Below are 21,358 nucleotides of genomic sequence, written 5' to 3' on the forward strand. Positions count from 1 at the left end.
CTTGAACGTTCCTTTTTCTCGAGGTATGAGTTCTTGGTTCTCTCTTTCTGATCGTTCCAGTTGCTTTTTCTTGAGGTATGAGTTCTTGGCCTCCTCGGTTGTTTTTGTTCCTCGATCGTTCTTGGTGCTTCTTAAGAAAATCTGTTCTTCGGCGTCCATCCTTGTTTCTTGGTGCTTCTTAAGAAAATCTGTTCTTCGGCTTCGATCCTTGTTTATGTTTCTCGAGATCGTACTTAGAAATCTCCCCTGAGAAAATTTAGGTTTTCGACTTAGGATTTCAATGTCTTTTTATTTCTCTGGATCGGAGTTTTAATGAAGAAAATAAGGTTTGGATGCCAGGTATGTTTTGAATGGTACTTCTGATCTTCCAAGTCCAGTCTTCAAATTAGGAGTCGCCAAGCCGTGGAACGGTATCGAACCTGTGGCAAAAGTGGATCGTAGGTGATCCATGATCTCTTTTGAGAGATCTAAGTATTTTTTTCAGAGAATTTTTTGACATCAAAGATATCTGTCTTAGTTTCCGAAGAGGGTTTATTGAGGGTTTTCTTGAACCGTAATTAATGTTTTTCCGTTATTTTTTTTATTGCTTTTGCATGATCCGTCATCAGGGTTTTCTACAGACAACAGATGACATGATTTAACTTTCAAGATTTAGTTTCGGAAGTGTCTTTTTTTCTTTTTTCTTTTTTTTTTTTCTTTTTTTTCTTTTTTTGTGGGGTGGGTGGGGGGGGGGGGGGGGTGTGGTAATAGCTTGTCTGAGGTGTACGCTGGTTTGAAGTTTTGCTGTATTGCTTTGATGGTTGATCTAGTGTCATCACTGATGTTAGTATTTTTTGCTGAAAGTTTGTTTTTTAGGGACTAAATTTGCTGAAGGTTTTGTTTTTTACACATTCCACTGTGAAGATCAGTTTGTTATTGGTGGTCTTAGATTGTTGGATCCTTTTGCAACTTCACTTTTTCTTCTTTTTGTCAAGCCATTTTCACTGTATTCACCTTCTTTATGGTATATGTTCCTCATGATTTCAATTCATTTCTTACCAAGAAACAGGTTTACATGAATAAACCTAGCTTTTCTGTTCCATGTGTGCTAATGCGGTTTAATATCATGCTGTCTATACTTTTAGTGATCATCTGCTATTTGTGCAATTGCATTGTCGATCATTATTATGTTTTGGTATGCTCTAACTTTAATCTTTTGCATTTTATAATTATCAACAAATGCAGCCTCTATCGAATTATGTATTCTAAACATTGAAGCTACAGAGGTTATATATTCTCCAAAAAATGATAAGTTATGGAGGTCTCCAATCAAAGCCTAGTCAACCTCATTGTTGCCTTATGATAAGTCTCAGTCAACAAGTCTTCTTACCTGTCAAACATTTATGGATATTCTTTCACTGCACGAGAAGCAAGCAATCATGCCCGTTAGCATTATGTGAGAAAATTAAATGAGCATCCATTATCACAGGCTTACATGCCTGCAGGGCTCATGACTAGAGGAGTCTGTGGCATGAGCTTTGCCTGAGCTGTTCTTTTTCTTCTACCACTCAGATCATTAGTTACATTTTGGGCATTTGATTTTGTTTTCTTCTGATGGTTGTGTTTTATCTATAAAGTTTCTCTTTCAGATCCTTTGATCTCTAAGACAGCCATGAATCAAAGGGAGATTGAGGCGTGAGAGAGGTGTGGAGATGGAGATGTACTTGGAGAACATGAAAAGCTTGCGTTCTCAGATGCATGGTGATTCCTTCTACTCTCTTCTTTTCTACATGTCATGGGTTTTGGGTAGATCAGATGAATATTCTTCAGTTCTTTCTCTATCTATATATGTCTCATTATCTTTTGGTTTGGGTTTTTAGTGATTGAGGAGGACGCAGCAATAAGATCCATTGAGGAGCAGAAGCAGAAGACCTTGGTTGAGACCTTGGAAAAAGAGCTCCAGCTAGGTCTTCTCCTCCTTCCCCAATAATCCCTTTTTTTCTCTTCCATTTGCCTTTTTAATATCTCTTGTTGCTCAGTTGCCAAATCTCTCTCTTCCTCTTAGTATCTCTCTTAAGCACCCTCTGCAGTGCTTGTTAGCAAGAGGACAATGCATATTACTGGAGAGTCAAGACTTTAAATAATGCCTTTGTCCCATACAATGGCTCTGCATGTTGCAATTTGTGGCCATTATATGGAAAATAACAGCCTATGTTAACCATGTCCAGTTGTATTTGTCCAGATAACGGCTGTTAGCTGTTACAATAGGGGAAAAAGGGGTCTCTCCCCCTCTCTCTAAAGAGCTGGACCAAAAAGCCAGTTATACAGCAAAATAACGGTATTCAAGGTGCAATGTTAACATAATCGACGCTCATTGACATCCTTTCGAGGAAATGTTGGGCATCAGTTTCTTGTTGCCTTTTGCTTTGGAAAGATCAGGTGTGAGTCTCTCGCTACAAACAAAGGTTTCCAGTACTTGAGATGTGTCCTATGAGGGCTTTTAGCCTTTTGACAGTACCATCCATTTTTAGTAGTCAAATTACAGTTCACCATGCAGGTGCCTTGCTTTACATTTCACTCAGAGAGGTATACCATAGATACCAGATTCTGATTTGTCATTCTTCTGTATGTTTATTGTGATTACTAACAATATCTCGGGATATTGAGGGTAGTGAGATCCGAGACAAAGTGGTTGAATGAGGAGGTTGAAGAGATGGTGAAGACAAGAGCCCATATCAACTCTGGGTTAGCAGAGAAGGAGACGAAACTCTCATCCATGCAGAAAGAATCCTCTACCCTTTCGCAGGTTATCCTATTCTGAGGCATCCACAAATGTTAACCATGTCTATGTATGATATCCATATCAATCCAATAATCTTTATTCTTTGTGCAACCCATTGTACACTTAATTTGCATATATATGCCCTCCTCCCCCATCACCCCCCCTGTTTTTTCCCTTTTTGACCATGCATGGGTATTATTCTTTTGAATATAATTTAAGTTGTCAAGCGTGTAGCATGTATATAAAGTATTGTTGCATATGAGACCTGTATTCCTATATTGATGGCCACATAAAAATTTTACGACACCCTTCTACAGAACAGATTCACCCAACTGCATGTGTAGATTCTTGCAAGTTTAATTGGAGAAGTATGGTACATGCTTGGCAATGATTGACCTGGGGATGGCAGAGCTGAGGTTGTGTTGGTATTCGGTTAACTTCTCTCTCTCTCTCTCTCACTCTCGTCCCCTCCTCTTGTGCGGTAACTCCAAATTGTCAACTACTCATGCAAATTGATCGTCTATTATTGAAGCCAGGCATCACCTAAAAGGCAGTTGCTCCATTTTTGGGCTCATAGAGCAAGCTTTTAATTGAGCTGGGCAGAGGCAAGCCCAGTTTTTTGTCTAGAACATCATTTAATTATTTTGTATATATTTTAATTTTTGTTTATTTGAGTTACGTCATTGTGATTCTTTTGCATCAATATAATATATTTGTGTTGCAACGTAGGTATGATATAGATAAATATGGAACCTTTTTTGAATTATCATATATATATATATATATATATATATATATATATATATATATATATATATATATATATATATATATATATATTGCAAGTTTGGGTTAATTCGGGTTGGAAAATCAATACATAAATCCAAGCAGACCATGAATTTTAATTGAAACATAGCTTCTTGAGTGCAAAAATAAAGGCAATAGCCAGCTTATCTGGTTAGTTTTGTATAGGATTTCAGGAAACTATTCACCTTCTGAGGTCTGCTGTTGTTCCACAGATCTGCCTCTTGCTTTTCCTGATGACTGTTTGTTTATGCAACACATATCCAACTTTAAATTTTCCATAACCTGCCCAGACTGCTACTATGATCTGGTAATAGTTCTATATGTTGATCAGCTTGAGGGAGAACTTGAATTAAATTTGGTCTTAGCTTGTAAAATTTCATACCTCAATGAGGATCTCCTTAGCTAATGCTTTGCATGACTGAATTTTCTTTTATGTTCATCCTATGACTCTCTTGATGTGAGCATGAGTGGTGCTTGTGGGCTTCTAGCATTTTATGTTCTAACCCAGCAAAGAGAACAGAACAAAAGGATAGTCAAATTTATAACTGGTTTGTGAATTTGTTGACACATATTGATGCATACAGAACAAAAGGATAGTGAAATTTGTAACTGGTTTGTGAATTTGTCAGCACATATTGATACAACCTGTTTCTTGCTTCTGTTTTGGCTCTACTTGATTGCAGACACTGGAGCTTCTTCATCAAGAAATGGTCATCCTATCAGTAAAAATAAAAGAAAAGAGGTGTGGATCAGAGTGAGAGTTCAATTTTATTTTCATCATATAGATCAGTGAATTTTGTGTACTTTGTCTTCAATAGATCATACTACTCAAAGATCACAGAGGAGTTGAACATTAAACTAAAGGAACAGCAGGTTGGCTTGAATGAAACCTTGCAAAGTTCCTTTGACTTGTCACGTCTCCCCTTGACATGTCTTGTGCTTCTGATTTGCAAGTATGTATAACAAAAAGTTTTCACATTTTTCCTCCTTTGCCTGGTGTTTGTAGGCTTGGTTTAACTCACATAAACAAAAAATGATAGAAGATGCTCAGCTGGTAAGCTTTCACTAAAATTCACCATAACCTTCTCCACACTATTATACAATAATGAATTATGTGCTCTCCTTGTTCAATGTCTGGTTCAGCTTTATAGGCTTAACATGAAAATAGGTGCAGTACCAATTTGCTTTCTATGCTATGGTCTACTTTCAGGAAGATCATGATAGTTGAAATCCTCATTTGTGGTTCTTGTAGCACCAAGTTGGACTAAACTCACCTACTCTTTTTTATAAGTTCATTTTTCTTCACTGAAAAGCATTGATTGTACAATAAAGTTTAACCTCTTCTATCATAGTACAACTGTTATAATCTATCAATTAGATAAAAATATTACCAGTTCTACCCACTAATTTGATGATGTTACTAATCTAGGTTGAGGAATATCCCATCAAGCCAATGGACAACCATATTGATGGTATGATGCTTTTGATACATATTATTTTATTGTTGGTTTACACATAATTTGCTGTTAGTAACAGAAGATGGTGGAATTGTGTGGTGGGATATTCTTATTTCTCCACCGAGGGAGAATAAAACTATATCTTATTTTATTATCTTATTCTATAAGAATTTATATACAATAATTAATAAAGGAGGCACAGCTGCAAATGTTTGCAATCCTTTTCAGAAAGTCCTCTCTTGATTTGGTTGAGCAATCTGCTGCTATTTATGCTTTTAGCTGTTTATATGCAGGAAACACAAGCATTACACTTTCCAAAATAGCAAGCTTGGAGAATATGGTATGAGATGCTGTTACTATGTTTCTAAATTACCATGTGTTTATCATCTAATATATATATATATAAAAACGGAGACCCCTCAATGGAGAAGCCTCCGTCCGCCACGTGGCAGCAATACAGGGTCTCTTTGGCTATAAAATACATGTCCCTCCGTCCGCCACGCATGCAAAAAAAAAAAACAAAAAAAAGGGTTAGGGTTCCATCATTTTAGTTCGATCCTTCTCTCCTCACCGCCTCTGCTCCTCCTGTCTCAACTCCTCTCTCTCGCTCGCTTTCTCTCTCTATGGTGGATCAGAAAATGGTGGAGAATCCGGAGGAGTGGATCACTATCTTCTTTGGGCGGAGGCCTGGTCTCGGCAGGCAAGAAGACCTCGAGCGGCGGATCGGGGAGGACAAAGCGGCCATGGAGGTCGAGGACGTCGTTGGCGAGGGGGGAGAAGTTGTCGGCGAGGGGGGAGAATTCGCGGAGGAGGTCCGGGGAGGGGCAGAGGAAACAGAGGCCGACAAGGGTGATCCAAGAGGAGTGGATCACGATATTCTTTGGGCGGAGGCCTGGTCTCGACAGACAAGAAGACCTCGAGTGGCGGCCGTTCCCCTCACGAGATCTGGGACAGAGCTTTCACGGAGGATGGTAGAGGGAGAGCGAGCGAGGGGCAGCGTTGTGGCTGTCGATCGGTGAGGGTGGCGGCAGCTTTGGGGAAGCCATGGCACCGCAACTAATCGGCTGCTTTTTTTTTGGGGGGTTTCGCACCGGAGAGGACGAAGCGGCCATGGAGGTCGAGGACATCGTCGGCGAGGGGGGAGAATTCGCGGAGGAGGTCCAGGGAGGGGCCGAGGACGTGGATGCGATCGCCGTCGACGACGAGGGCGCCATCCATGGTGACGATCACAGTGTTGTGGAGGAGAAGGATGCCGGATTTCTGGGTCTTCTCTCCGCCGCCACCGTCCATTTTCTTCGGCTCCGGTCCTCGTTGGATTTCTGGGTTTCTGGATCCCTTTGTGAGGCCTCCGTTTTTAATTTTTTCTGTCTTCCCTTTGCTTTCATTGATTTTTCCTCCATTTTCCTTCGATTTTTCCTCTGTTTTTCCATCCTCGGGAGCCTTGATCGGGTGGGAGATCTTGAGGTCGATGATGAGAGAGAGAGAATGGAAGAGAGGCAAAGAGATGGAGGAAGAAAATGGGAGGGAGAGAGACTAAAAGAGAGAAAAGAAGAGGGATGAGGGAGTGAGAGGGAGAACGGGAGGACAGCGAGTGACCCGTGAAGGGTTTGGGAGGGGTGTGAAGGGATGGAGAAAGGGCCCCATCTCATTCCCATGTTTGGTTCGAAACAAATATCAAAAAAAATTTATTTAAAAAAAATTAAATAAAATGGATAAAAAAATTACCGTCTTCACTTAAATATTTAAAAAAAATTTAAAAATTTTCTAACTCTCCGTGGACCCGTTACCGACTTCCTCTCCCTTTCTCTCTCTCCTCCTTTATCGATTTTTGATGTGAAAGTTGGAATCTTCTCAATATGAAGGATAGTGCCGTGCCAATCTACCATCTCTACAGTCTGATACATCCCGAACTAGATGATTTGAGATAGTTTATATGGCGTCCACGGAAGAAGAGAAGAATAGGAAAGGAAGAAAAAGAATAAAAAAAGAAAGAAGAAAAAGATAAAAAAATATTTAAAAAAAAATAACAGTAAAGATCCTTTATTATAGAGAACTTTATTGTTGAGGCTTTTGATTTTTTTTTAATTTAAATTTATCTAGACTTGATAGTTAAATAAGGAATTCAAGAATAATAATTAAGATTTAAAAGATAGTTATCTAATATATGATTAATTACAAATTATTTTTTTGGATAGTATTAATTAATTATAAATTTTTAATTATTTCTTATATTCAAAGAATAGATACTGATCATTTGGCATTCCGTAGATTGGATACATCAATCTTAGGGAGAGGATCAAAGCAGTAAAAGAAGAGATGGAAAAAAAATTTAAAGTTTAGATTTATAATTTTTTTTTAATATTTTTTTTATAGTTTAGATCTCCAAAATTTTAATATTAATTTTTTTAAATTTTTAAAATTTAAATCTCTCACAACTCATTAATTGGAGGCACACTCACCAAGATTCTGATCAGTATCTCACAAAACTATCATTTATCATTATATTGCTATATATTTGCTCCATCTCAAGCTCGAAGATGCTGCGGCCATTGATGGTAGTGGTGGCCGACGGTTGATATTGCCAATTTTACTATTGAAAGAGTTTGGGGGGTGTGCGAGAAGAAGATTGAAAGAGAAGGAGAACGAGAGATAGGAAGGTTTAAAAAATGATAAAAAATAAAAATAATAAAAAAATATGAATTTATAAAGGAGCTTCACGGAATCAAAGTTGTTGATTATCACAAAATTTATCTGAAAAAAAATAATCACGTGCCGTGCATCGCCCGGGATTCTAAACTAGTTTTCTTTAAAAGCAGGAACATGAGATGGGTGGGAGATATGAGGACCTGATGACACAGTTGGAGTCTGCAAAAAATAAGCTTGAAGAAGTAGAAGCGAAAAGATCGGACATTAATATAGCAAGCAGCAAGGTATTTCTTTTATCACGATTGATGGAATCAATTTACAAATAGGGAAATATTCTGAGTTGAACATCCTACAATAAGAGAATGCAAATGTTTTTTTTTTGTTTTTTTTTGTTAACAGTCAAAGGAGCTTGTCGAGCAACTAAAGCACCAAATCGAGAGTGTTCCAGTGAGTCCATCAAACCAAATTAATAGACAATTGACTGTCATTCCTTCCAATTTCAGTCTAGAAATCTTTTCTGCTTCATGTATGTTCATATGATGCACTGGTTCATTCAGTCTGCTTTGAAGGAAATGGATGATAATGCCCTGGAAGAGGAATACCAAGCCCTGATGGGTGATAAATCCAGAGAAATGGAATACCTGCACTCTCTAGAGGATCAGATAAATCAACTGGAGGTAGTAGATTTTTGTTTCTACATATGCTCGGTCAATATCAGATGCATGTTGTTAAAATTTGAAAATACCGCCCTCACATGTTTAAGTATTGCCTGTTGAGTGCCAATGGAAGGTCAAAAGCAGCTGAAATGAATAATTAAACACTTAACTGATGTTGTAGTTTATTGTACACAGGTAACTATTATAGTTAGTGTGGAAATGAATTTAGTTGATTTGTTATTACTGCTCAGCAAGCCAGATGCACGTAGTGTACCAGGAATCCTGGCAGCTGCACAGATGCAGCAGATTCAATTAACACTGCCTGATGATTCTGCTTTGTATCCCTCTATTTAATGGATCTAGCACCTTCTAATGGGAGAAGTGCAAGTGATCTGTAAATGATAACAGCTACTATTTTCTTGTACCCTGTAGCAAAATCCTTTAGAGGGTTACTACAGTGCATGTGATTTGAGAAACTCTTATTGTGATGCTCAAGATTTGTTGTAACCTCTTCTGCGTTTTTTCCGCAGGACATTTCACAAGTTGTTACATGTCAATGCGGAGAGGAGTACAGGGTAGAACTGATGGGCAAAAGCTTGGGGTTGCATGTAAAGCAGCTCTAGACCTTTGCACCATTCAAAACCATCTGATGGTGTGGGAAAAACTCACAGTACAGAGATCAGCAATGCACTAAATACTGCTCTTTGTAAAGCTGTAGAGGCAATATAACTGAAAAAGGAAGAAAGAAAGCAAAGCTGTAGTTTTTTTGGCACATTTGGATTGCAATCAGATCTAGTAAGTTTTGCCACTTGTTTTCGACTAATTATGAAAAGATCAGGCAATTATTGACTTGCGAAACTTAGGTCCATAATGTAACTGAAAGCTAATAAACAGCGGAAAAACTTGTGAGTGAAGGCCAAAAAGCCAAACTGGTACCATGATATCGGTTCAAGGGCTTAGACGACGTTCAAACATGGTCGTCAGAATGAGAAATAAATGCAGGAAATACATTGTGGAAAGTGAGATCTGATTTGCTCCAAGCTTTTCTCATTGCGGTTGTCATTGCCCTCCGAAATGGCTAAACTAAGTCTGTGTTTGCGGTTATTCTCGTTGAAACATCATCTACAAAACCAGTGAAGAACGATAATGAGTTCAAGAAATTTAAGTATGCTTACCACTTCAAATTCTGATCGATTAAATCAAATGACTAGCATAAGCCCGTGTCTTGTACTCGGACCATCTGCAAGATGTTTCGTTGACAAAATGTCAATCTTACCCTCAAAAAATGACAAAATATCAATCTCAATGAAAGTGGTGAGTTGGCCATGCTTTTGACAAGTACGTGCCCTCCACGTATTTGTATCCATGGTGGAATTAAGACTTCTCAGGGCCTGTCTCAAAGTTAGACCAGATCTCCAGTTAGAATATGCTTTAGGTTTTGCGAAAATATACCTGCTTGATTAAATGTAAGTCAATGTCATTTGGTTTGACAGAAAAGTTAATTAAAAAAATCAAGCCGTCTCCACTTAAATCTTGACCATAGTCTTGAAGTAGAGTTGGACTGGACTTGGTTTGAGCTGGATTGGGATTTTGTTGCTTATTTTGTTCATTTTGTTGGATTGGGACCTAGTTTAAGCTGAATTGAGATTTTTTTTTGTAGGCTGTTCGGTTCAAAGTGAACTCAAGTTTGACCCGATCGACTAGCATACATGCTGTGCTACAGCTAGGTTCAGTCTAACTCAAGGCTGGGTTGGTTAAGCTCGTGGCATGAATATATATGTATATCAATTATCTTTTCGGTACTGAAAATTTATATATTTGTTATGAATTAAGGTATTTTGCATAAATAAATTAAATTTCAGCTATATAATTAGAATATGCAACAAGAATAACCAATTTAAATCATATATATATATATATATATATATATATATATATATATATATATATATATATATATATATATATATATATAAAAGTAGAAATTGAGAAAAAATAGATTAGTTGTTTAGATTGTCCACATACGCAGCACATTATCACCTATGAATATTATTTAAATCAAAATCAACCTGTAATATACCATGTGTCTAGACTCTCCTATCTAATAATTTTTAAACTATTAAATTAAAGCATAATGTTATTAAATGATTGAATTAAAATCTGACTTAATTGATATTTTTAAAATTTGATGTTATTATTTTTTTTTATAATAAAATTTTATTTATATATATAGTTGAAAATATGGATGGACATCAAGAATTTAGATTGAAATTATTTTATTATTTATAAATATTTTTTTTAAAAAATAATTTATAATATGTCCGAGCTCAAAACCTAATATATAAATGAAAGCATTGAGAAGCCACGTGCTTTTATCACATCCCTTGAATGGGGCTGTTCGTTAGAAATTAGCTTGAAATTAGATGTGGTAGTCTAAATGGTAAAATGAGCCAAGCTCGGGTTGGGCTTGGTTTACTCTAGTTCCGACCACATGGGAACTCAGCCGGTATACATAGTTATACATCGACCCGGATCCGACTAAAACCCTTCTAACGCGAGCCGTCCAACTCATGCTCTTTACATTTTGGGTTCTTAAAACCCTAGCGTCCTCCGTTTCTCTCCACCGTTCCCCTTGTGTCTCTCTCTCGTCTCTTTGTTCTACGTTGGCGGTGGAAGCTAACATGCCGAAGGTCTCGGCGCTGGATATGCCGGACGTGCCCATGGGGCAGCTCCCGGAGCACCTACAGCTTCAGCGGACCCGCGTCGTTTGCAAGGCCGACGCCCCCATCCATGTATGTAGTAAGCCTTTCATCAACCCCCATCCTCCTGAACCCATCGATGTGGTCGAGACGAAAATACTGTAAATTCTTCTTTTTTTTTTTTTCCTTAGCTGTTGGCTTCTTTCTGAATTGGGTTACCATCAGCAAGGGAGTTTTTTAGTCTGGTTTTCTTAGATTTCGTTTTAGGGGCTTTGTTTAAAGGAAAAATGAAAGTGACGATAACTGGAAGGGTTTTTTTTAAAAAAAAAAAAAACACTTTAGAGCTCTTGAGAGATATTTTTTTCCTAGTTGATTGTCTTTAAAGTTTCTTTTGATATCGTGGTGATGGAGAATAAGCTTCATCAAATTTTTTACCCTAGCTTCGACATGACTGAACAAAGCCTTTGGAATGTAAATACGTAAATGATCTTCTGAATTGCTTGCTTATAAAAGCTACCCACAATATCTTTCTACCGGATACCATACCATTAAACCAGCCAGCAGAATCTTTTGCATGGCATTGGTCATAACATTCGCACCCTTCTGGCATAAACCATTTGGTTCTAAAAGTGAACCCAGAGTGGGGTGTTTTTAATGCAATCAGGATCCCTGCTTCATTTAGAGGTTTCCTTTGTAACAATTTATTCCGATTATAATTTACAGTTTATATTGAGTGTGATTGGTCCAGGTATTGGTTATGAAGCTTTTAATATCTAAAAACGTTTTTTTAAATATCTACAATGGCTTCTTCGAGTCACGCATCCTGAGTTTAGGTCATGGCATACAATTTATCTAAGTGCTTCACCCTCTGTTTACAAAGTATTGCCAGTTTATGTGATGATTGCCTGCCATGTAGCGTACTGTTTGCTCTTTGGACTTGATTGTGAAGGCAGCATCTTTAATTTGAGTTAATTCTGTCAGAATCTTAGATTAGGAAAAAGAGTTATGTTGCTTTTCAGCAACATTTGTTACAGAAAGGAAGAGATAGAAGGGTGATGAAGTTTGATGTTATTTTTGTGAGTTTAGTTTTGGGCTACTGGATCTTCTTCATTTGTTTTTTTTTTTCCTATACTAATATCTTACATAATGATTACTATTGTTCATATGATTCATGCATGATGAATATGTATTTATATCTGAAGACAGAGGCTATTCAATACTCTGGGGCTTATGCGTCGATGGGGGTTGACAATAGCTTGCAGCTGGAAAGTTTCTGCAACAATTTTAAAATTGAAGTTATCCGGCTTACCGAGGATGAGATTGAGTTTGATATGATTGGTATTGATGCTTCATTGGCTAATGCATTCAGAAGAATTCTTATTGCTGAGGTATGGAATCATATAAAAATCTCCTTTGTGTTAAAACTATGTATCATACCTTATTATGTTATTTTTTTAATTTTCAATTATCATCTTATGTGCATTTTTTTTAATTTCAACAATTACTCCATATTTCATGGGCTGAATATGATATGTAACTCAGCTTTCATGATCTTCTCTAATTGACCCTATAGTTGTCTTATTGTAGTTAATAATCTTTCCAGGTTCCTACAATGGCTATTGAGAAAGTTCTCATGGTTAACAATACATCAGTTATAGCAGATGAGGTGCTAGCTCATAGGCTGGGCCTTATTCCTCTCAATGCTGACCCAAGTCTATTTGAGTATCTCTCAGGTTTGGCCAAGTAATGCTGATGGAATGCCTCTTACATTGAATTTCTCAAGGTGCATACTTGTAATATTTTTCTTTCTTTCTTTCTTTCTTTCTTCTTCTTTGTGTAGAAAATGACTCTCCAAATGAGCGCAATACAATAGTCTATAAGCTGGATGTGTCATGTAAAAAAGGTGGTCCACGTATGACAGGTATCATCCTTGCAGACTTAATCAACATGTGGAGCTACAAATTTTTTTCACCTCTTGGTGGGATTTAGCTTATGGCTCTCACTTCCAACATGATGAACAAGCCTTATCTTATGAATGGAGGACTGGTTTTCCAGTTTTTCTTCTCTGTTCATTCTTATGAAGGATTGCATCTCATTCAATGCCAACTTCTTCTGTTGGCTTTCTAGGGTTTTTATCCTTTGCTGATCTTTACATTCAACCCATTTCCCTCTGCTCCCATGCCTTACTTTTATTTTGTTTTACATCATCTGACAATCTCAGTTTTCCATTACTTTCCCCCTCCAGGTGCTTTCTTTGCTGCTGTTAAGGTGCTAAACTCTAGCTGTGATTTGTGGTCTAATAATAATTTTGATGATTATGTGCAGTGAAGTCAGATCAGTTGAAATGGTTGCCAAGTGGAAGTGAGCTTGAAATGACACCCCCTAATCAATCTGCAAAACCAAAAAGTTATACTTCATTCAGTTGTAGTCAAGATTCCATGCCAGAATTTTCCAAGAAACCTCTGGGCGTGAAGCATGAAGATATTATTATTGCTAAACTTGGGCCAGGACAGGTAATTTTTTGTCCTATTCCACATGATTCAATTCTCTGAGTCCTACTATCGGTATATGTTGAGTGGGGAATCTTTTTAAATGACTGAAATTATGCTTAAAAGAGGTTTGATATCTTTCATTTGTAGTTCAATGGGAATCTGAATTTTGGACTTGTTGAAAAGTATTGATTCCTTTTGGAAGGTCTTAATTCGAGATGAATTTAGGGAGTGAAGAAGTCTATGTATGTGCGCGCGCACACACACATGCGCACACACGCACACACACACATGTATATGCATATACACACACGCATGCGCGCGCGCACACGTGCGCACACACACATATGTATATGCATGTATTGAGCGTTATAGTTGAGTCATTCGATATTAGCAAATAATAAGTTTGCTTATCCTTCATTTAGTTTCGATGTTCCACTAAATGCATCTAAGCTTCAATGCCTACTACTCTTGGACATGTTTTGAACTTTATTCTTCAATTTTTTACAGAATCTTTAGCAACGTTACCTTCTTCTTTAACTTATGCGAGTGTGTACCTTGTGCCAGATCTTATTTTTGCAAATATGATTGAATTTTGCAGGCAATTGAGCTTGAAGCACATGCTGTGAAAGGCATTGGCAAAGTCCACGCAAAGTGGTCTCCTGTTTCTACAGCATGGTACAGGATGCTTCCAGAGGTAAAAAGAAAGCATACTTTCTTCTGACTTCATTGCCTATAAATAGATGCCTAGATATTAAAGATTGCAATAGTTTCTAATCCTAAATGTGATTTTTTTAATAGGTTGTACTATTGAAAGACATAAAGGGTGATGATGCAGAAAAGCTTGTAAAGAAATGTCCAGTTAATGTCTTTGATATTGAGGACCTTGGAAATGGTTAGAACTCTTTTGCTTTTGGCAGCTTGAATGCTTATCATGTCTTATATACGGTACCATCTGCAAAGGGAGGAACCAATTATTAAAATATCACATCTGGCTTTTGTACATTGGAACCTCGAAGTTACTTAAAATATGCTATGTAAACCTATTCTTCTGGCACATAGATTATATTAATTGCTATTTAGCTGGAGGCCACATTTTTGTGCAATGCAAAAAGAATTTTTTCTCTCTTTATGTGTAATTAGAAACTCATTGTTGCTGACGAAGACAAGCAAAATGAATTGGTAATGATATTCAAAGATATGAAACCACATAATTGAACAAACTAGGACTTCATTAAAATCAAATACGGATAACAGATTACTTTTTTTAGGTTTTTATTTTACTCTTATGGTTACGTCAACAATGATTTTAAGAAGATGTTTGAATAGTCTGTATAGTCCTATAGTATACCAACTTGTTCTGACATGTGTTGTAGTAAATCTGAACATTAAGACAAGGATGGCTACTTGTTGATAGAGATTAATGCATGATGCAACCCCATTATCATGTTAGACTTGCGGCTCAATATATGGTACAGTCCTGTACAACATATATCATCTGCCTAACTTTGTTTCTTAATCATCTTGCTAGTACTATCAAAATCAATAAATATAGAGTTATCAGAACTAATCATGGAGCTCAAATTTCAATTCTTCCTTTTAATATTTCTTCTCTTCATCAAAATCAGAGTCGTGGAGATTCATTTGTCTTGTTAATTGGGCTGAAAATGAGTTGGATATTATCCAACCATATCTTTTCCACATCTGGATTGGATTCAGATAGAAATATTTGAATCTGATCAGATCCAGATTCAGAGACACATGCATTAATTTTGTCAGATGGATATCTGGTAAAGAAATATCTAAAATACTGCTCTTCTCAAGCATTGAGCTAGTGCCCAATCACTGAAACAGCATTTGTTCCTGCTCTATATTGGCATTTTTTATTATACTACTTTAAAACTTGTTTATATCATAAAAATAGATTTTTCATATGTTATAAATTCATTCTTTTTATAAAACATCAATCCTTTCGCTATGATAAAAAATGAAATATTTAGGCTGCATTTGGTATCGTTTCAACTTTTCTTTTTTAAAAAAATTGGAAACAAAAAAATCTGTTTTCATTTTGCTTCAGATTTCTTACAATAGAAAATATATTTAGTTCTCTCTCTCTCTCTCTCTCTCTATATATATATATATATATATATATATATATATATCAAACAATAAGAGCCCATTCTTTAGTGGGTAAATATTATTGTAATTATTATATTAACCATATTATATATAACTAGGAAAATCTACCTGAAATTCTTATAATAACTATATATTATAATTGGAATAAGGAAGAAATATTTCATTCATGATTTTTTTGAATATCATTAGAGTTATTATATATTACATATTTTTATAATATTATAATTATAATCTCTCATAATATTATATATAGTAATATTTATTTATTAATATTATATGTTATACAAAATATATTATAATGATTATGTACTTTTAAATTATATTATTATATTATATATTATTACAACAATAGTATATATTATTATCATCATTATTATTATATAATAACTAGCTATAATATTAGATATTATTATGATAATATTTCATCTTAGTGCATAACATGTTCTTGCATCAAGTACATCTGTTTCTGATCTTTTAAACTGCAAGGTTCCATTAGGCACCAGAGGTTCTTTGTTACATCATTAAGTATAAAACAGAAATCTTCACAAATTATTTGCGACCATTCTTACAAGACCTTGCTGTCACAATCATCCCTAAGATAGTTTGCGGCAAGTTTGTTCTCTGGCATAATAATCATGGACTATCACTAGTATGCCAACTTTAATTACTCATTGCATTTTTATTCCATCCGTTTGGATCAGCTTTATATATGGCAGTAATCTTCAAGTCTCTCACATTTTGACGTTTGTCCTTTCTTTGATAATCCTTCAGCCTGAGCATGAGATTCTCTGACCACCAATTATGATTTGATATTTTGATGTAAACAATCTTTATGGCTTTTTACCCCAATTTGGTGATTATAGTACTTATGTTGTCTTTAGTGTTTATCTTGTTGATGCTTTTGGCCCCGGTGCAGGCGAGAAGAAAGCAGTGGTATCCAAGCCCCGAGCCTGTACACTTTGCAGAGAATGCATTCGTGGGGTGAATGAGGAACTTGTGGAACTAAGGCGTGTTAAAGATCACTTCATCTGTAAGTACTGAAGCAATAAATTCACACAGGCATATAAGATAAACTAATCCAGTGATCTAATATGTTATCTACATCATAGATTTTGATTTTCTTGTTCAAGACCTTGAAAGATTAAAAGTTAAATAATCATGAGATATGCTTAATGATGCCCTAGTATGTCTTTTATTGGGTTTTTTGGGTGTTCCCTAATTATTATTGAAACTGAATCTCAGAGCTACCTTCCAATCTTTTGCCTTGATGGTTGTTGGGTTTTCTCTGAGATCATTTTTTTTAAAAAAAAATATGGCTGCTTAAATTTGTGAATTTAATGTATGTCACTTGAATTTAAATGTGCAGTTACTATCGAATCAGCCGGTGCTTTACCTCCAGAAGTTCTTTTTACTGAAGCTGTGAAAATCTTGGAAGATAAGTGCGACCGAGTGATATCTGATCTTTCTTGACACTTGTTACTTGTCCATGCTAGGTAGCCCATGTAACAGTGTTCCTAGTCTTCACTTCCCTGGGAACTCTCATGGACGAAGTACTATGAATATAATAGCAATATAATTGTCTACGAATGAGAACATTCTCTCTTTTATTTTTAATCAGCGAATTATGAGTGTTTATCCGGGTGCAGTACTGGTTTAAATATACCAACTAGAGTTCTGATGGTGAGGAGGGATCCAGCTGCAAGAGGCGTCAGTTCATTATTGGATGGTTGTGAGTGAGATTCAATTCCACTTTGCAGCTAAAAGATCCGAAGTGGACGTGCTAGGAAGTTTTTTTGTCTCTTGTTCCCTTTGGGAGTGTTTTTTTTTTTTTTGGTGCATGTGCTGAACCCTCTATTTTAATTGCCTTTTCTCAAAGAAAAGTATTTTAATTACCTGCTAGGCTTCTGACCAAGACTGGCTTCCATTGCAGCAATGAGCATCTTCCTCTAAAAAGTAAAACAATACTGTCAACTTGCTTGTAATTGTACAATTTAGACCCTTTTAGCAGTTTAGATTCAACACTTGGGGAATCATGCAGGTACCACCGAACCTTTACTTACTGTTCTATTAAATGAAGCTGTCCAATGGATGCAGCTAGTCCAAGTGATAGAAAATGTGATGTGGGTTGGATTGTGTCAGTGTAGAAATCTGCATTAGGTTTGACGATCAACCAATGTCATGCGGTTGCTAAAGAGATGGATGCTGACGGTCAATTTATCAGCATTGTCGTGACTTGCATGCTGATGATGCAAAGCTGATTAGTGCCATTTTTCTTTGGTACTTTGGGCTCTTCATGATCTGTTCGCTGCTCCTGAAGCAGTCCAAACCTGATATACCCCTGATGCTAACGCCTATTTTAAATGAAATCAAATCCAATATTCTCCCATGATTGTTGTTCAAGGGAAAAAAAGCTCCCATAATTATAGTTCTCCAGAATATTCTAGTCATAAGCATCTAGTTGACAAAGATGAGAACTTTGTGCTCGTTTCTGTTTTTTTTTTTTTTTTTTCCTCTCTTCGTGACTAGTGATTCTGAGAGAAATTTATATAGTGCGGTGCACAAAATCAACTCAATCATATATCCGAGTCACTTTTTCTAAGACTAGACAACTTGTTCAACAATTTTGAAGTTTAACCCAATATAAAATAATTCTCGATATCTTTTCTTTTCATTCTTTTTTCTTTTGGCAATTAAAGATGGCGCAAGGGCTTTTAGAATGGTTAAAGCTTTGTTCGATTAAGTTTGTGCCACATGACGCCTGGAGAAGCCCTTGTAATTGCAAAGGCTCTCCCATACATATGTACCTTGTTGGAGCAAGTAGAGGAGACTACTTTTTTTTTTCTCAACGATCTGGAAGAAAACATGCATTTTATTAGGAGTACTCCCTCCGCAGACTACTTTCGAAAACCTTTGTTTTGATTGGAGGAGAAGAAACATCATTGAAGCTGCACCATAGATCATTCTTATGTTGTATGGAGGTATAGCTTTGGTGGGTTGGAAAGAAAGAAACGTTTAACGACATTCCTCAAAAGACCCTTCAATGAAGCTCTTCCTTGTGTACGGACAAGCTCTTGTCTGACTTTGGTAGAATTTGGGATACGGTTAAGCAGCTGTCCATGGTTCTATCTCTTATTTGCACAACAAATTAGCCATTATTCTTCTTTATGGATGCTCCTATTCACCTATCTCATTTTCCAATCTCATGTTTTTTAGATTTCTCCATTTTTCCTTTTCCATATCTTTTCCATTCCTCGTCTTGTTTTCCTCTTCTAGAGCAGCTTAAGTTTTCTACTTTCTGCTCTTAAATTTTCTTCATTGTCAATATTTTAAAACTTTCCTTTCAATAAAAGCTGGGTGGTACCTCTGCCTCACTTTTTCCCTTAAAAAAAAAAAAAAAAAAGGCCTTGTTGGATACTTCATTGGCTTCGTAAAGTATGCTTGATGGCTTAACTTGGACTTGACCCTCGATGCATACCCCTCACAAGGCATCACCCATGTGTAGTGGCCTATGGACCACCTTTTATTAGAGGTCGGAGTGGAAGAGGGACAGAGAAAGATAAGGGAGAGAATGTGGCGGTTGAGAGGTCGTCAGATTGAAGGCGACCACCTGGGCACGATAACTACTCTTGGAGGAGAGGCCTGGAGGACACAGTCTTGGGCGCCAAATAGATGATCCATGTTTGTTTGGGGCTAGCCATATTAAACTCCCTGTTTTGAAATCTTAATAGACATCCATTTAAGCTAAGAGGAGATAATACTATAAGGATCCAATCTGCAAGTGGATCTAAGAAAATGCATGTGAATATTTGGCTGTTGATGTACTAACAAATTATACATATAAAACCTGACTATAACATCTGTAGCGTATATCGATACTATAATAAAACAATACTGATATGGGATCCGATACTGATACTGCAAACCTTTTCACTAACTATCAAATCTAATCTTCCATGATCTAAACTTCTTTCACTTCCATTCCGTCACTCCTGTTACGTATCAAGCACTGTCATGTAAACATCAGCTACTGGCCATCCATCTCCAGTCTCTGGGGCTCTAACAAGCGTTCATGTTGCACCAGCGGTGTAGATTTGTCGTCATCCAACAACCAATTAAGTGGCGCATCTGTACTCGCTTAGAAAGATGGTAACTTCTAGCCTGCTACCATAAGGAGCAACGCAAGAGTCCCCACTCAGAGGTCTCATTAGGACACAAAACCCATCTCCAAGCAACTGCGCAAAGAGGAGATAAGAGTCATCCCAGGCTGCGCGTATCTGATTTCCTCTGAGTGATGAGAATAATTAGTTGTTAAGATTCCCAAGTATTTATCAAGTTGTGGTGTGTGGCAGTTCTAAGAATATGGTGGGAAGCAAATGTTTTCCTCAAAAATACTTCTTATTCCTTGCCCCGGTTGCCTGCAATAAGTGATATCCAACGTAGCAGTGAAGAACGCAATTTCTCAGCATTGAGAACTTCTTATCATTCATTCCGAGATCATTTAGTAATTCTGCTACAATATTAGTACTTGTGGGAGTTTGAATAGAAAGTTTTACCAATTTCATAACCTCCTTTGCGTTGGACCGCCTATTTTTGTAGTCCGATGAGTGTGCAAGTTAATTATAAAACCTCATTTTGCCATTTTGCAATTAACTGATTCTTAGTGCAAGATGGGACCTCCGACCATTTTGCCATTTTGCAAGGAAGCAGTTAGTTGTTCATCAAATTTTAGATTTATAGTCCAGGATGCATAGGGCAAGGAGAGGCGAAGAAGGATTGTCTTGTCGGTAAAAAAATTTGAAATAACAAATGGGTTTTTCCATGGAGTTGTTGCCCAGTAAAAGGGACGCATTTCATTTTACACACAAAGCACTATAACTGTTATAATAACTTACAAATAATGATGTTCACATCTACACTATCACTCAGGTTTTTTTTTTTTTGGTAAGGATACGCCATCACTCTGGTTGTTATACTTGTGTTGTATAAGTAATATGACCATTGTTAATGGGAAATGTAATTATTTTTTGATTTTATTTTATTCCTGTTATAGCTCCTAGATAAAATGACTGCAGACAAATATGATGACATGTTGCTTTAAAAAATGTATTATTAATTAATCTTGCTTTATGTTTGTCTTTTATCCATCTTATATAATCATGATGGAGCATGATAACTATTTAGAATGATTGTGTCAAGAAAAGCAGTCTAAATAAGGGTCACAATCTCCGCTTCAGAAACAGGCTAGATGCTTAATATTGGAACATAAAATGTCTGAAGCATCTCACTCTCTCCAAGACGTATTTTCTATGCACCAGACAAAAGCCATCTCATACCATGGAAAGCTTTTTCGAGAAAAATCCAAAAATCGTCGTTTTAGAAAAAAGGCATCATCTGCTAGCGGTCCCACATGTCTTGATGTATAATTCTATCTTTCTTTTTTGGTAGAAAGATAATTCTTTCTTTAAAAGCAAAGCTTGAACAAGGATTTTTTTTTTTTTTTTTTTTTTCAAGGTCTGGTGTCAATCGCATTTCTCCACTTCCAAAAAGATAGAGATTGAGGAGGGATGCGTTTGTAATTTTGATAAAGGACAAATGAACATCTAAGGGTGAACAGGGGAAATAATGAGACTAATGGGGTACGCCTTGGGGAGCTGCACTAAGTTATTTGTGTGAGATTTGAAGGCATTGGGAGGAGTGGGAGGGG

The 21,358-nt window shown here is 36.6% G+C and overlaps 2 protein-coding genes across 2 annotated transcripts; both read left to right on the forward strand.

Annotated features, from left to right (window-relative positions):
* Positions 1 to 735: 735 nt before the first annotated feature.
* LOC105060523 (uncharacterized) lies at positions 736 to 9,137 on the forward strand. Its single transcript, XM_073247096.1, is given in 13 exon segments — positions 736 to 1,740; positions 1,860 to 1,946; positions 2,652 to 2,785; positions 4,252 to 4,310; positions 4,387 to 4,441; positions 4,575 to 4,622; positions 4,998 to 5,040; positions 5,319 to 5,365; positions 7,842 to 7,955; positions 8,071 to 8,118; positions 8,229 to 8,348; positions 8,858 to 8,906; positions 8,909 to 9,137. Coding segments are annotated over 13 exon segments (966 nt in total). The 5' UTR covers positions 736 to 1,691; the 3' UTR covers positions 9,022 to 9,137.
* A 1,763-nt stretch (positions 9,138 to 10,900) lies between these two features.
* On the forward strand, positions 10,901 to 17,268 carry LOC105060524 (uncharacterized). The gene is made up of 9 exons (XM_010944278.4): positions 10,901 to 11,119; positions 12,229 to 12,414; positions 12,630 to 12,759; positions 12,867 to 12,947; positions 13,352 to 13,539; positions 14,117 to 14,212; positions 14,317 to 14,410; positions 16,571 to 16,684; positions 17,021 to 17,268. The coding sequence occupies exons 1-9, from the start codon at positions 11,009 to 11,011 to the stop codon at positions 17,122 to 17,124; spliced, it is 1,104 nt and encodes a 367-aa protein (XP_010942580.3). The 5' UTR covers positions 10,901 to 11,008; the 3' UTR covers positions 17,125 to 17,268.
* The last annotated feature ends 4,090 nt before the right edge of the window (positions 17,269 to 21,358 follow it).

This window comes from Elaeis guineensis, chromosome 1 (genome assembly GCF_000442705.2).
Source record: "Elaeis guineensis isolate ETL-2024a chromosome 1, EG11, whole genome shotgun sequence".
NCBI lineage: Eukaryota > Viridiplantae > Streptophyta > Magnoliopsida > Arecales > Arecaceae > Elaeis > Elaeis guineensis.